The 17,591-nt window shown below is 45.2% G+C and overlaps 1 protein-coding gene across 1 annotated transcript in view; it reads right to left on the bottom strand.

Annotated features, from left to right (window-relative positions):
• The window catches only part of LOC146198865 (high affinity cAMP-specific and IBMX-insensitive 3',5'-cyclic phosphodiesterase 8A-like), a 40,960-nt gene that overhangs the window by 9,975 nt on the left and 13,394 nt on the right, over positions 1–17,591 (bottom strand). The window contains exons 4-14 of the mRNA XM_084591996.1: positions 16,341–16,531; positions 15,373–15,432; positions 14,445–14,502; positions 10,497–10,664; positions 8,840–9,072; positions 7,798–7,877; positions 6,663–6,724; positions 4,100–4,273; positions 3,180–3,237; positions 2,030–2,171; positions 1,063–1,258 (exon numbers count right to left, since the gene is read on the bottom strand). Of these exons, the coding sequence (XP_084448122.1) occupies positions 1,063–1,258; positions 2,030–2,171; positions 3,180–3,237; positions 4,100–4,273; positions 6,663–6,724; positions 7,798–7,877; positions 8,840–9,072; positions 10,497–10,664; positions 14,445–14,502; positions 15,373–15,432; positions 16,341–16,531 (1,422 nt within the window). The remainder of the gene's footprint in view (positions 1–1,062; positions 1,259–2,029; positions 2,172–3,179; positions 3,238–4,099; positions 4,274–6,662; positions 6,725–7,797; positions 7,878–8,839; positions 9,073–10,496; positions 10,665–14,444; positions 14,503–15,372; positions 15,433–16,340; positions 16,532–17,591) is intronic.

The raw sequence follows: 17,591 nt of genomic DNA, 5'->3' as shown, positions 1-17,591 counted from the left end.
TTGGAGATTGCGTGTTGGTGGGCAAAATGAGGCTGGCTGGCATACACAGCCGCTCTTATTAACGCTATTTCGACATGAACAATTTTGCTACCTTTAAGGCGATATAGCATTAAAAGGACCGTTGTCCAGAAAATCCGTCACCAGCGTCGTTGGCGTCGTGAGAAATAAATCACCGGCGTGCGTCTGGTTCGTGGTGGTTAACCGGGCACCGATTGGTCGGTAGGTTGTGTGAAGTCATGTTGGGAGCTACTGCATGATAGCAGTTCGATAGGAATCGAACGTATACTGGGGTCCTTAAAGGACTATAAATACCTAATTTTTGGGTTCGTGTTTTATCATTTGTAATGATGCCTAGGACATTACTGTACACGGATCACCACGTCACATTCGCCCACAACTGCTGAATAATTTATAATCAAATTTCATTTATCACCTGTTTCGGTTTTGGTTTCAACAGCCGAGCGATGGCTGTGACGTCACAGTCAAGTTTAGGTCACTCGAAGGATGAAAGTACACCGATATAATTATTGCTGTGTCACTTGAATTTACGACAGTGATAAAGCCAGCCTACCTCAAGAACACGAATCATTCAAAGTGAGGAAGGAGCGATTATATCGCTGTTTTTTCAAGCCGCGCATCAAGACATGACTGTGAAGTCACAACCATCTCTCGGATAACGAAACCGAAACTGGTGAGAAAATAAAATTCAATTATAATTTCTTTAGCAGTCGTAAACAAAAACTGCGCGCGAATCGATATACAGTAATGACAGTGTCTATCGTCCTTTAAATCGCGTATTAGTCACGCTACTCCATACAGGCACGCTCGCGTGGTTTAACTTGAGCGGGTGGGGATTTATATCTTACGGGTGCACTTTTGTATAATGCATCTTACGATGAAACACTATGTGAGATAACAGAGATTACAATTAAGCAGTAAGTTGAGCGAGTAGTAAATTGAGTGCGTGCACGCGAACGACCACAATACGTGGCTACGTTACGTTACACCCAGATAACCTCAAAAGGTTTTCTAAACCCGACCTGCACAACTTGAACGCTGTACCTTCTTTCTCAACCTGATCAGGAAGTAAGATGTAGCCTGCATGACGTCGCCCGCGTGCGTCGAATTATGGTACGGATTGTCCTGGTAGCTTGACTCGATCAGTTGCAACCAGTTGGAGATGATGCCTTCGTCGCATTGTAAGATGGTGTGCACATTAAACTTGGAGAAGATCGACAAGCCCAGCCAGGTGAGAGGCCTGGAAAGGTGACGTCACAAAACCTTGTGAGGCTACGCGCCTTCATTGCTTGCCAACTTAATTGCGATGGCGAGCGCGAACCACACAGATGGCGTTGTAATTAAGACTGCATGCACGAATGTAATCACTGCTAATAAATAATAAACGGCCAGAAGCTGGTGCGATATAAGGCATCTGAATTGCCTTTTGTGGCGACATGCCGAAGAATAGTATTGCGGACACAAGCCTCGATCGTGGATGCGATTTCGCTTTCGGAAGCCAATTAGCGAAGGCATGTTTTCTTTTTTTTTTTAAACGTTACACAAAGCCTGACTGCCAAAATAATCTTGCCATTTAGTACACATATATTTTATAACAGTAAAAGAGGACTATTGGAGGCTCTATTCACGTAGGGGCGAAAAGCAAAATCTTTCTCGTGCTTCGCGATGTTAGTCCCTAGGCTGTCACAATCTGAAGTCCTCCATTGCAGCGTCCCACAAAGGCGTGCAGCTAGGTCTCTCACTTTCTTCTACCCTAACGTGTCGTTTTCTTTTATCGTAACTTGACTAATTAGCTCATAGGGCTAACCAAAAGTCGAGCCAACCAAGCACGCAGCGAAAAAAAAAAAATCAACAATAATGCCGCACCTAAATCGGCTATATTCATATATCTCCGTATTATATGTTTTAGTCTTGCCTTGCTTTGTCTCATCTGGTGTTTTTCAATTTTCAAAGAGAGATACTGATTTTGTGAAGAGGATATCTAGCCGTCGACTGACGCGCCTGTACGCACCGGCGTCCCGTGAGAGTCTCGAGCTCGATGATGTCGAACTCCCACTCCAAGTCACCCTCGAGCAGCTGCCTAACTGCTGTAGGCGCCGCGGCCAGGCTGAGAAGTGAGGCAGCGTTCCCCAGTGCCGACTTCATCGCGTTCACTGTGGCATAACGATGCGACCGCTTTAGACTGTGATCTACAAGACTGAGCGCCGCTTCGCGAGGCGTGTCGAAAACTAGGTGTTAACCGCGATGAAGCGCATTTTCGAAGACTCCTGATTTATGCTTTGGGCTTAAAGATCTTTGCAATGTGATGCGCGTACTCATCGTAGTGAGAGACTTGCTTTGTCGCTCGACGTAAAGCTGAGCTTCCGAAAAGAACTCCCACCCACCCAAACATTTACTCGGGCTGCTTAAAGCTCGGTGGAAGAGGCGATTCGACAGCGATCAGCAAGTTTTACATCAGCGCGTACGGCGCGGCCGCAAGAAGCAGCACCTGTACTAGAGGGAAGGACTTTTTTTTTTTTTTTTTCTACGGGGGCGCTTGGCAAAAGTTAAATTTTGATCCATATATCATGGTCGCGTGTTTTAAAAGACTACTTTCAGGCTGGAGGCATGTTCCTTTAGAGCGCTGCGCTATAAATTCCTTCTTCAGGAATGCTAGTGAACTAACGAAACTCATTGCAGGACGCGTATTCGTGACACCAGCAACGCACAAAGCGATTCTTTCCAGTGAGCGCATACTTATTCTTTTTGTCGTAGCCAAATATAGTGTTCAAGACAGCGGATCGAGGTAGCGGTCTGCAGCAGCAGCCGAAGGGAATGCGTGAGTTGGTCCTGCACATCGCCATACTTCTGCCAGCTGAGCTGCTAATAATGCAACCAGTAACTGTTTGTGAGCTCAAGTTACTAAACCGCTGTCCCGTAGTAACGTCAGCAGAATCGGCGGAAATCATAGCCTCTTGAAAACGAGCTTCCAGTTGCGGCGTACACTATAGTTGCCGATATGTCGCCGCATCGCGGACGCGTTAACGGAGCACATATTTTTCTTCCAGTGCACCGTGGCCTTAAACGCAATGGTTGCTATCCTTTGATGATCGGGAATGGATAAAGAAAACTATTGCCAATAGTATCGACATACGCTCGTACAGTGCGCAGCAGTACAATACCTTTCATAAGTGCCGTCTCGTGAGACAATCGCCGTACGCTCGTCGGTTTCTGGCCCGTCTGCGAGCGGAAATCGGAAGAGTGTCGCCATGGCGTAAATGTAAACGTTGGGTGCGATTGCTGAATAAGGGTGTTCCTAATCCATGGAAGACGCCGTAGTCTATCGTTGATATATCTTCTCAGCATTCGTATGCAACTTTTACAACTTAAGCTCCTTGCTTGAATGTACAACCTTGCTAAACTACAAAATATCATGCTCAACATAGCTCTAATTTGCTTATTTACCTAGGTTCAGTTCAGTTCAGTTCAGTTCAGTCGTTCAGTCGTGTCCGACTCTTCGTGACCCTATGAACCATATCACGCCACGCTCTCACTATCTTCCTAACATCACATAACTTCATCTGCAGCGCCTCGAGGATGCCATCTAACCATCGCGTTCGCTGCCTACCCCTTCTCCGGCGACCCTCAACCTTTCCCAACTTCAAATCTTTCTCCATCGACTCCTCTCTTCGCATCAGATGACCAAAGTATCTGAGCTTTAACTTTAGAATTTGACCCTTCAATGAGGAGTCAGGGTTTATGGTCGACAATATCGACTGATTTGATCTTCTGGCAGTCCAAGGAACTCTCAAAAGTCTCCGCCAGCACCACCTAGGTTCAAGCCATGCTTAAACCTCCACCACTTTTTTCTTCTCATTTTAAGTTCGTTTGGATAACTTTTGTAACCAATCCTTCTATACCTACGCGCAGCCAAGCATCTAGGGTAGGTTATATTTGTGGCCAAGAGTACACAGAACACCAATTTAAAGATACTCGTGTTACAGTTCTGACGAAGAAAAGGGTGAACTATGGCATGCGGTTTGATATAATGTTTGCGTTATTAAGAAAAAAAAAAAACACTGAAGAAGTAATCATAACGTACGCTAATAAGGCCTGCGACGAGATCTGCAGTAATCTGGTCCTCCACCCTGCCCGCACTGCAACACAGTTGCGGGTTGTACAGTTCTGTACAACGCAGCGTTTCGATGACGCGCTCCAAGGACTGGCCCGTTGTGTCGGTGCTATTCTCTTTCGCCGCCATCAGCATATTGACGACCTGGGCATAGGCCACAAGAATGAACGACTGGAATGTTGCAGCCAGTTCGCGAAAAATTCGCAGAACGAAGAGGAAACTTCACTGGGTACGGCATCAAACAGCAAGTCAAAGGTCGATGAAATTGAAGAATACAGAAACACAGTAGCGTGGAAGGTATCCACTGAAGCCTGTTCTTTTTTTTCTTCTGTGTCAAAAATTTGTATAGTGTGTTGGAGCCGGTCCATATGATCATTCAGGTTTCTCAGTTGGTTATTTTACAGCGCGACAACGCGATTAGGATTTGTTGACAATTATACTCGCGGTAACGACAGCAGGGAGAGAGAGAGAGAGTAAACTTTAATTGGTTAACGGAATTGCGTAGATGATTCCCTTAGTTCAGGATACCATTGGCTTGGGCTGCCTCCTGGGCCCTGGTGAATAAGCTGCGCTGTTCAGAGATATCCATGTGGGCCAGCTCTGCCTCCTACTCCGCTTGACTGAGTGCTCGAGTTTTATATTTCTCTAATTGTTCTTTGCAGTTCCATATCATGTGCAGGATATTCTATACTTTACCGCATGCAGTGCATGTGTTATTTTTGAATTTTTCGGGCCAGATTTTGTGGTACTTTGCTAGGTTTGGGAATGTCCTAGCCTGTACGTTCCTCCAGGTTACTGCCTCCTGTCTGCTGAGGTCTTTGTGTGGTTCTGCGTATCGTTTTCTTCCTAATTTCAAGTATTGTATTGGTTCCCCGTATGTGAGAGGGGTTGAAGGCTCTGGGGCAGCAGGCGCAAGTGCCCGGAAAGTATGACCTCGGGCTATCCTGTCGGCTGCCTCGTTGCCGTCGATTCCCTCGTGTGCCGGTATCCACAGGATTGTGTGCTTCAAGCTGCCCGTCTTTTTTTCCTGCTCCATTATTTGGTGTGCCTGTTTGCATAAGCGTCCCAGGAGGAAGGCACGATAAGCCTTTTGGGAATCGCTGAGTATTATGCGTTTTCTTCCTTGGTTGTTAGCGTGTTTAACTGTAAGGGCGATTGCAACTTCCTCTGCATCTTCTATGTAGTTATTGGTCTTGACCTGCTGAATGGGACGACCCATCGACGAGAAAACTAACCGCCCAAGAGAAATACACTCACTCCCGAAAAAAAAAGAGTTGAATACCAGGTCTTTCTAATCTCCAAAAACATGGCCCCCAACACAACAGCGAAAGACGACAAGCGAGAAGTCACCGCATACAAAACAACGTCGTCAGAAACAATAGCGACCTACTCTATGCAGACGCCAGTACATATAAGGGAAGAAAAGCGGTGGTAGCTACCACAGGTGACCGCACCGGAAGAGAGGTGACCAGCTCATCAATAACGACAGCAGACCAGTTTCGATGAATTGTGTTCATGTCGTGTTCGGAAACATCGACATAAAAACTGTAGGACATACACTAGTGAAAACATCAGCGTGGCTACGAACAAATAAAGCTGCCGCCGTTCACTGAGATCGCATTATATAGCCCTCCACTTGAACACACACACACACACACACACACACACACACACACACACACACACACACACACACACACACACACACACACACACACACACACACACACACACACACACACACACACACACACACACACACACACACACACACACACACACACACACACACACACACACACACACACACACACACACACACACACACACACACACACACACACACACACACACACACACACACACACACACACACACACACACACACACACACACACACACACACACACACACACACACACACACACACACACACACACACACACACACACACACACACACACACACACACACACACACACACACACACACACACACACACACACACACACACACACACACACACACACACACACACACACACACACACACACACACACACACACACACACACACACACACACACACGCACGCACGCACGCACGCACGCACGCACGCACGCACGCACACACGCACGCTCAGCTGAGAGCGCGAAAGCATTACCTCATCCTCTATGAATGGGCTGCTTCGAGAAAGGGCTTTGAAACACCTGCTCATTGTTATCTGTTCGAATCTACGAGCGTTTACAAGTGTTCCCTGAAAGTACAGGCGGATCCGTAAATAATCGAAGCATGCTTTTCCGTTTTAATTGAAACTACGCCTTCGCTATATAGCATAAAGAAACGTTACTTGTCCACGAGATAGGGAAGTAGCGTCTGCTTCCTCGCTGCATACACCACAGTAGCCGCTATCAACCAGGCAGCATATCACAAATGTTAGAAGGCAACAGCGTGCTCAGCTTGCTTCTATCCAGTGGCGTCTCTAGGGTCACAAAGCGCATGATTATTAATTAAATAACCTTACGGTTACTAACCTTTGTTATCGGCGCCTCCATCGTCATTGCGCGAAACTTTGCGAATGAGAGTCGTCTTCTAGCTCCTGTTACGAATAAGCAAAACACAACGGACATTTAATCAAAGTTCGTCGCTAACGTTTCGCATTGTGCGAAGCTGTTTCTGTCGAATGATTCCGAAGAGCTAACATTAGCACGCCATCAAGCATTAGACGAACAGACAAGTACTGCAGATATGTTGAACATCCTGATTTTGTATTAACAGGGCGAACGGCAATATTTATAGGGCCCTTTTAAACCCTGTAAATACTGGTCTGTAGAAACAATGTATTAACCTGGTAGAGACCAGTACAACTAATCCTAAGTCGAAACGGCAATAAAACTGTTCTCTGCAGCGTGAGGAAATTCGTCGCTTTTTTCCGTACGAAATTGAAAAAAAAAAAAAAAAATGCGACCGAGGGCAAGAGGCCGCAGGAAGCTTCGTGCAGACGCGACGTCCGGTGATGACGTGTTCAATGGCAATGGCGCCAAATTCGAACTGCCTGCTCCACTACGACGCGTCATGCACTTTATTCTGCTCCGTTGCTGCCAAAACTAACGACCATGCAGCTGGTAGTGATTGGCGTCTCCTTTGTACCAAGCTGCTAGACACAACTATGTACATGACACGGCGCAATACTGGTTGCAGTTCGAATTGAGCGCCGTTGCCACTGCACAAGTCATCCCCGACGTCGCTTGTGCACCGATCTACCTGCGCACCTTCTCCAATCAGTTTTGGTTTCGTAGAGGAAAAGCACCAGATTTCTTCACACTGCCAGGATTTAAAAAATGAGTTCGTGGCTTCAAACTCGCCTCTAGGATTAAACACCCGACTGCGATAGTTAAAATTTAATTAGTGGGTTTTTGTTAATTAGCAGAATAATTAAAATTGTATTGCGACAAACTATGTGCCCTGCGGCTGATATATATATATATATATATATATATATATATAGTAGACTGGCTAAACCACATAACAATGTTTTACTGATGTGTGTGTATGTGTGTATATACACCCGCCGAGATATATATAAAGTGGCATACGCCCTGGCCATCAGTTTAAAACAAATATCCTCTTCTTCGTAAGACTGCATAATTTTTGGACGGTCCCAGGTACAAAACTCACCAGTATCGGCAGAAAAAGGTTTCTCCATGAGTAGGGGGCTCTGCTTGATGTACACCACGTGATCGCATCTCCTGTGCACAGACAGGCGATAAGTGCCGATCAGTAAAAAGAAACAAAAAATAACCTGCCGAACTGCCTTTCCTGCAAGGCGAGAAGACCCCGCCATTGAGTTAGCAGTCACGAATGGGCCAACGTGGGAACGAGGCCCAGTGGAAAGGGTCACTGGGTCGTGGTTCCTTTCCTATGCTGTGAGCACAATATCAGTGCTTATTCAATCACTATAATCACGCTTCCTCTACTTAAACAAGAAATTAAAAAGAACTTGTCTCCTAATATTTCAACGCCAACTCGATTTAACCAAGACAAGCCCCCCCCCCCCCCCCCCCCCCTTCCTGGTTAATATTCCGGGCACTTTGACATCGAGAAATAAATAATTTTAGATAACATGATCTGTGTTTGTCTAAGTGCGTAGTTGCCTTGTAGTTGCCAAGTGCCCGTCAACAGAGCCAGATCGCGGGTTCTTATGACGTCACACGCCCCGTCGATCAATTTTATGCCAGGCACAAAGGCGGATTTTTCCTTCAGAGACGTTTTATGCCATCGCGTGAATAATCAAATAGAGGGCACCGAAAATTCGCCTATTACGTTCAAAGAGTCTACGGTGTCAATTGGCAGCTGCACCTGGCTGCGTGAAAACATGTCTTCACAGCTCCGTTTATCAGGTTGCAGCGGAGCCGGGATCAACGCCTTGCTGTTCTACCGGAGGGGAAAATCCTCGCAAACAGAAAGGGCGGGGGAGGACGTATATGTCTTCAAAAATGCCGTACCGTTGACGGCTGCACTGACTCACAGTAAGCGACAAACAGCAACGACGTAGAAGGAATAAAGCAGCAGTGATGTCTCCTACATTTATTTCATTTTTCTTCGGCTCCATTTGAACTTTACATTCTTCTACCGCATTATTTTTCATCCAAATTGCGTGCTCCTGCATTGCACACATTGCGAGAACCAAAGCAACAAAGCGCACTGGTACCCGGGCGCAGTGATGTTCACGGGCGCGATCTTGCACCACGTAGGCATGAACTCTCCGGACTTGCGGCGGTGGAAGAGCATTCCTTCCCACGGGCGGCCCTTGCCCAGCTCTTTGCTGATGCGACCGGCCACGTCCGCCTTCAGCGAGGTGGTGTGGTGCAGCGACCGGGCGTCTTCGCCCTGCATCTCCTCCACCGAGTAGCCGGCCAGCTTCTCGGCTGCATGGTTCATGAACTGCGCAGAGACGGGAAGACGACGAGCGAGCTCTGACGGGTGCATCTTTAATGCAACACACTGTACGAACACACATACTGTGTGAACACACACACTACATGAACACACTGTACTGTATTCATACGGTAATCACTCCTCATGAATAACAAGCACTTCTTTATTTGTTGTTTTTTCAGTAATAGCACACACACAAAAAAAAATTCACCTTCAACACAGAAATGCAGCGTTATTCAGCCAAGTCTTTGTTGCGTCCACTCGTACTTATACTCCCCCTAATTCTGTCCTTACATGAAGGTATTTCTATATATGCCCAGAAACACCTGCATTTCAAGAGATACGCTCGATGCTACAGAGTTTCGCCTAAGGTCTATAAAAGTAGGTTCATGCACCATGGTTTAACAGTAGGGATATTTTACATCCATATGGAGACTTTGGAACAGTTGGTTGGCCCTCCATCCCCCAGGAGGTCACTCGATGAAAGAACGATAGCGAGGGTAGCGATATTTATGAAACAGAGAAATGATCACGTACGCTAACCTGTCACTCACGCGCCAGCAGTTACGATGTTTTAAGGCGCGCTCGCAGTAGCGGAAAAACACGCAACGCAGAACGCTTTCTGCGGCCGCTTGCTGCACAACTCGGGTTTTTCGCTTTTCTCCCGCGGAGTGGCATGGTTTGCAGTTCCGCAGAACGATCAGTCCACGAGCCTTTTCCTTTCCGCGGGCGAAAATAGCCAAACTGGAGACGACAGCAGCCACCTCGCGCTTTTGTTCGGCTATATGAAGCATGAGTCCGCCATTGTTTCACGCGAGCAGCACATCGGGAAAACGCACGCTGTGTGGTCAGCCCTCCGCAGAGCTGAGACGACGGCGTCTTTCACGCAGCGCAGCTGCCTCAAGCTTCGCGCTAGTGATAAGGCTGTATTCGGCCGCTGCTCTTTGTAGATTTATTTATTCTGAATGCTTACAACGTGTACTGTTCAACTCCACGAGAGAAGAGCGGGCTTGTTTATTTCCGCTGGCGTGCGTTAGTTTATCGTTCCCAAGATGGGAGAGCACTTTAAGATTGGCTGTGGTTTAGCTTCGGTTAAACCTAGTGTGAAGCGATAACTCCGGACGAGGCGCGCCTCTATATATACTCGATTGATGTCAGCGATCACGTGTCTTGCCACGCATCTGCTCACTCTTAAGCTAGTTCTCACGTCAGTTGACGCTTGACCTTGACTTTGACCTTGAGATTCATCTTGACCTTGATTTTGCCCTTGACCTTTGGTGGGAACATAGCTGCCCAAAGTAATTGTGGCTTACGTTCCAACTTGACCTCGAAGCTTTTTGAAGGTCATTTTTTCTCGTAGACGCAATGATTGCGAGGTCGCCAGTGCGTGACGGGCACAAACAAAGGAGCAAGGTTGAAAGCGCATTTACCTGTATGTCGTGCGAGGGCCCGGTGACCATGACGCCGTCTCGAGAGTAGCGCAACGCCGTGAGGAGCGCCTCCGCCGCCTCCAGCTTCCACAGGTTGACTAGATCGTTGTGCTCTATCTGGAGCATCTCGTTGAGGCACGCGGCCAGGGAACATGTTTCCGTGAACCACTGCAATCAGAAGGAATTAAGAAGCTGCCCTGTTTACCACATTTTAGACTCCCCCTGATGGGCAAATTGGAAACATATTAAGAATAACCGTAGATTGTACTCAAACTGAACAGCATAAAGGCTGAAAGACAACGCGCTCATTTCCCGCGCTTCGACAACAGCGCACCCAAGAGTGGACCAACGCAGTGAAGCGATAGTGGCGACTGTGGGATAGCGCCAGGTAAATATAACCAAGGTTTTTAAAAAGGCAGTGCGTCCAATCCCCGCGAAACCGAGTGCTGTTGAGAGCAGCACGTTTCAGTCTGCAGTATTTATTCCGTTCCAGAGTAATGATTAATTAACAAAGTCTAATTAACAAGTCTTTTTAACTGTATAGAACGTCTCTAGGAAAAACGTATCAGTACAGAAGTTGTAGAGTGTCTTGAAAGAGACAGCCGACAAAATGTTTGCGCCAAGCTACCGTTTACATAAAGCAGTTTCTTTTGCTGATCTCCCGAACAAACCCGCAGAATTTAAAGAGTTAGATTGCACGCGTCAGCAATGCCACTTCAGCCTCCCGGGACGCGTCTCAGAGAATAAAATTCGCTTTAGAGCAGCAGCTCTATACTCATCCAGGTACAACACGGGGAACACTTTACTGGTTCCATTCAAGTGACATTGAAGGGACTTAGCCTGTATAACGACAATTCCCACCCAGTGTACGCGTGTTATGCTATAGTAAGCTAGTGCGTGAGTGCATGACTAGCTGACCGCTTGATCATGACTAATACCCTTTGGCATTTGACAATTCACCTTGAAAGATTACTGATTCTCAATAACGTCAGATATCACGTGATACGAGCGCGATGACATCATCTGAACGCGTGGTATTAGAAAAACCAAGCAAAACAGGGCTATCGCTTGTTAAACGTGTTTTAACCGCGTTTAACCACTGCTACTTTTTCTCTGGTGCCCTCGCCTCGATGGAGCTTTTTGTATGCACTGGGCGAGAGATGAGTGAGCAGCTAATCACGTGACATTGTTCTTTGCAGCCAAGCAAATAAACCTGCGTAAATGGTAGCTTGATGCAAGGAGGTTTACTAGATTGTCTGCAGATTTTGAGATGACTCTGTTTCTTAAGCCAGTAAACAAGAAGTTTGGTAAATAGTCTTCATAGTCAATTAATACCTCGGAAAACCAAAGACATACCGCATACTAGATCCCGTTACTAGAGATAAAGTTAACCCCAAAGTTGCCTGAGCCTAGAAGTAATTTTCCCTCCCTTCAAGCGTCGTCCGCGGGTCCCTTGTTTCTGGGAAAAGTAGGGCCCATACAAAAATGGTCTATGTACTTCAATGGAAAAGTGTATGGTCAGCTATGTCTATCTATGGACCTTTATAGTCGGCTATAAAGTGTGATTGAAATATTTATAGGCAGCTATAGAAAATTCTATACCACTTTGTCTATAGCGTCTGGACCATACAAAATCTCTTTAGCTAACTATACAAAACCATATGTCCATGAAGCTATAGACTTTTAGTCATAGAGTTATCTTTAGCTGTCTATAGAAATTTGAATGGCTCTAAAGCTACAGACTGCAAGCCATAGAATCAGTTTTAGCAAGCTATAGAAAAGTTTATGCTCCTGGAGCTATAGATTATTAGTCATTCAGTTATCTTTAGTTGTCTATAGAAATTTGAACTCCTCTAAAGCTACAGACTGCAAGCCATAGAATCAGTTTTAGCAAGCTATAGAAAAGTTTATGCTCCTGAAGCTATAGAATATTATTAAAACTGATATCTTTAGATGTCTATAGAAATTTGAATGCCTCTAAAGCTACAGACAACAATTCATATAAGCTGCTTTAGCTGGTTATAGAAAAGTGTATGTTCCTGAAGCTATAGACTACTAATGATACAGTTACCTTTAGCAGTCTATAGAAATGTGAATGTCTCTAAAGCTACAGACTACAAGCCATATAAGCTGCTTAGCTGGCTATGGAACAGTGTATGCTCCTAAAGCTATATACTAGTTATCTTTAGTATATAGAAATTTAAATGGCTCTAAAGCTACAGACTGATAGCCATATAAGCTGCTTTAGCTGGCTATAGAAAAGTGTATGCTCCAGAAGCTATAGACTAGTAGTCATACAGTTATCTTTAGCTGTCTATAGAAATGTCAATGCCTCTAAAGCTACAGACTGCAAGTCATATAAGCTCCTTTAACTGGCTATAAAAAAGTGCATGCTCTCGAAGCTATAGACTAGTAGTCATACAGTTATCTTTAGCAGTCTATAGAAATGTCAATGCTTCTAAAGCTACAGATTGCAAGTCATATACCCTGTTTTAGCTGGCAATAGAATATTGTATATACCAAAAGCTATAGACCAGTAGGCGTACAGCCTTATATGAAAGTACATATATCGTCGGTTCGAATCACTCGCGCGACTTGTACTCTAGCTTGATTAAGAGTTGTGTGCTGCATGCAACGAGAAACCGTATGTCGTCAACTACAACGCTGTACGACAAATGGATTACGTCACAATCTTGGTATAACTGGTGGGAGCACTTTTTGGGCCAAATAGCTTTTTATAGCACTTTTGGGCCAAATATCTATAGCCGACGATACACAGGATTTTCTATAGCTGGCCATAAACGTTTGTATGCGACCATAGAAAATGCTTAAGACTGCAGTACATAGGGAGCCATAAGTCTATAGAATAGGTTAAAGGCTTCTATAGAACAGACTATAGAAAAACCTAAAGACAGCCATAGAAGCGGCAATAGATATTTGGGCCAAATTTCTATAGCCGACCATACAGAGGATTTTCTATAGCTGACCATAGGAAATTTTTGTATGGGAGCTAGCGGAGTCGGAGTATAAAGGATAAAGTCTGGCGCTTCGCGCGCTTCAAATGACCAATGGTTTGACTGCTAGCTACACTGAGCGAAACCAGAGCCGTCCTTTAACTGCATTTGCGCGCGCTGTTAGAGATGATTCGGTGACTATAAATGACGCACTTTCTCTGTTAGTTACTCAAGATAACCGGTTCTCTGTGCGTTTCACTATAGCTGGAACACTCCGCATATTTTTGGAAAGCTTGATTAAATTTATCTGGGACACCAGGTCGCCGCAAGACGAATTGCGCCTAAATCGTTATAGACGCCTTGCACGGCACGAGCACTAAAAGCGTAGTACGCGCACTCATTGCCAATATATATATATATATATATATATATATATATATATATATATATATATATATATATATATATATATATATATATATATATATATATATATATATATATATATATATATACCTCGCAACCCAACAGTATCGTATTCATTCAGCGGAAGGAATATTCATGTCCCTCATGCTTTACCAGGCTTTTCTCAGATATGGCTTGCCTCACTGCACAGATATACTTCTCGTGAACCCTCACTCCGAAAGCTTCTCTCCGCAGCTTTACATGGTTATACTATCGTATCTGTCGTTGAACTCAGTCGTGAGCGTGCATGGACTCATGCGCAACCCGAGTGTTCATCAGTGGATCTCATCCCCCAGGTTTTGTTCAGCTTTCTCTTTACGAAATTTTGATGCATTTTAAGGTAGGTATCGAGATTTTTATCAAGTATGGCAGGCCGAAAAGTCTGGAGACCACTATATGCGCGCGGTAGACACCTGTTTTGTCCCCCTTCCCGCATACTGCTCTTGCTGTGGAGCCGTCATGCACGAAAGGTAAGCATTAATCCTTGAAAAATAAGCCTAGAAATAATTCTCTCGGCGGTAATAATTACCCTGTTGAAACCGTATTTGAGGAGCGGGACGATGGCTGCTCCCTCTTTATCCGCCAATCTGAAACATAGAGGACGACAAAAACAATTACTATCAAGTATAGGCCTTGCAATGAACTAAATCGCCCTTTGTTGCCCACGAAATGTACTGTTACTGCTCCGAGAATAAGCGATGCATGAAGCATTTCGTCGGGCTTGGACACTTGAAGATTCTGCGAAAGCCTGCTCAAAAAGTGTGTACAAAATGTTTGCATTGTGTACAGCAATTGCGCGCTCAGGTCGCCAGATGGAAGTGAAACGTTTGCAAACTTTTTATTTTTAATTGCTATTCTTGTGACTCGCAGCCTCCAGTGCGTTGGTTTTTAGCAGGCATACCGCCACTGTGCATAATTACGCCCGCGTTATGGTTTTGCATTTTCGGACTGAAAATGCTTTTCCAGTGCAAAAACGCACAAACCGGACGTTCAGCTGAGGGTAATTTGGACCTTGGACATTCAAAATTTCTCCTTGAGCGAATGTGACAAAAATTGCCGTCGTCCAACCTAATTTTACTATAGCCAACTCAGGGGCACGTGGCTTCCAAATTTAGATTGGCAACATCAGAAACGGCCTACCGGGCTCCCAAAATTTTACTTCTTCTGAATAGGACCAACTCAGTGGTGGCTTACGAATATAGGCGTACCGGTCCTTAGTTTGAAGCGAACGACTTCAAAGAAAGCATTTTTAAGAAGGCCACCTCCCCCATCCCCCTCACGCCTCTTGGAACATTTATTTTCTGGCAAAACCATATTATCCTACATCCTCCAACAACTAGAACCGAATAAATGTTTCGTGTTGACACGGTAATCCATTTTCCCGGTTTAAACTGTTACCTCTAAAAGTTTCCGGTAAACCGTACAGACGCGAAGTGTGAGTACGTCAGTGAACTTACCCTCTCTTAACGACTGCAACGATGCAGGAGAACTGGCTGCCCCTGTTTCCTCGCAGGGTCCTGTTGGAGGGAGACACAGAGACATGCAAAACGAATAATATATTTTCATGTAGACTGTTATCTCGCTTGCGTTTGCTCGTCACCAGCGCGATTATCGTGTGCAGTCTTCTTGATTGCCAGTTAAAATGGAACAGCTGAAGAAAGCGTCGTACTCAAACTGTCGGTGCAAGGGAGAGAGGGACGCTCTGCCATAGGGCATTGCTTACCAAATCTTAGAAAGTGATCGACGTCATTGCGCTATGAAAACCAATGTCCCAATGGTGCACCAAACGTTACGCAGTAGTCCAGGAAATGCTCTTGTTACACGACCTCTCCGTTGCCACCCCAGTCATCATTGTCAACTTCGGCATCAGCAGACATTATTTGACTTCTGGTCAATAGCGTGAAAATGCTCACGTGGTTTAAGTTGCGCGACTTGGAGGCGTTATATCGTTCAGGAAGGGATTTATAACCTGCGACTCTCGCTGAAGGTACTGAACAAAAAATGGCAAAATTTAATGCACCTAAATGTGCAACTGTCAAACAGAGAAAATAAATAAAGTACAGTAGTCGAGGCGTCTGCATTCGAACCAACAACCATTTCGCAAGGATGATTATATGTAGGTCATGTTGACGTCTTTGGCGTCTTCACTTCTGAGCAGATGTAGATGACATCTCTTAAAGAAAGTACAAGAAAAAAAAAAGTGGTTTTCCACATGCATTTGCTTACGTCCTGCCCTCTCCTTTTTAACTAGGTTTTTTAATAACAGCAGTAGCGCCCCGTCATAGAAGCCGGTACTTTAATCGTAAATAGATTATACAAATACTTCTTAGTACTCCGTGCCAAAATTCATCGTTAAACCGGTGTGCCGCGTATTACACCATTTTTTATGCACAACAGAGTCGTAGGCGGCAAGAGATGGGGGCACCTGCACACGGCGGTCGGGTCAATGGTACCCTTTGTGCGGGCATCGATGAAGACCAGGTGCGGGCGCACATTGAAGTAGTTCTCGACAGCTTCCTCGGCGGTCGAGCTGAGGCTGTACTCGTAATGCATCTTCTCGGCCGCCAACCTGAGCGCCTCGTATTGCGCGTCCTCTTTGGTAAACACGAACATCACCTGAACCATATAGAGAAAAGACGAAGGGGGCCATGACGTTATAGGATAGGAAGTTAACAACCCTGACATTGGTCGGGTGATTCGGGTGGTTGGGGAGGACGTTGGGGGTCGAAAATCTTCCCTCTGCTAAGAAGCAAGCAGTGAAGTCCGAGAAATAAGCTCATATAGCTGCAGAAATAAGCTTTCGCACGGAAATACGGACATGGTCTGTCACCGCCTTATCGTCTTTCATAGGCTCATACAATGCGACACGATTGCATCGACTGAATTTTATGCATTTACTTGCTCATATAGCAATAAAGGAAAGCCATTTGTCCTACTGGAAATAAAGCAAGGAAAAAGAGGGGCGTGATGGCAGGCCTGTTCTCTAATCTAAGAACAAAACACGTTATTTACTTTCAGTATGTAATGAGAGGATAGGTTGCGTCCTGGAAAATACAGGAATTTCACAAGATGAACAAAATATCACAAAACGAGAGGACTCGCGCGATGGTTATATGATAGATCTTCAACCAATCTTACGATTCTTAAGTTGATCCCTTCTGTTATGCATAGCGGTGGCTGGGGATGACCTAATTCTATATATTCAACATCTACATCTAGCGTCTTTGCAGTCTCCTGCCTGCAACGCGCGTCACGATGTCTTATATCTTTCCCATAACAAAGGTTAGAACAGTGGGGTAAGTACTGATTGTAAGCTGTTGTTTAGCTTTGTGATACTTTGGTCAAGGGCGAAGTCTGCCGAAGCATTCGTCCGCAAACTTTAAACATTTATGATTATGTAACAAATTTCATAAATATGCTGACGCATGCATTTTAACAGGATTCATCGCCATGCCTAAAATTATTACGCAAAACAAATAATCTATATTAGATGCGAATGCTAGGCACTGTGCGGATAAATAGAATGGGAGAGGTACGTTGAAAAATAAGACTCAGCATATAGTTGTACCAGGGCCGATGCAAGGGGTGTAAGGAGGGAGAGAACATTTCGGCCGGCTCAAATGCCTGAACGGGCACCCATGACGTCTTGCAAAGAGACGTATCAATTGGTCGCCGC

This window comes from Amblyomma maculatum, chromosome 2, assembly GCF_055883805.1.
Source record: "Amblyomma maculatum isolate TAMU_Amacu chromosome 2, ASM5588380v1, whole genome shotgun sequence".
Lineage (NCBI taxonomy): Eukaryota > Metazoa > Arthropoda > Arachnida > Ixodida > Ixodidae > Amblyomma > Amblyomma maculatum.
This window is presented reverse-complemented; position numbering and strand designations above follow the sequence as displayed.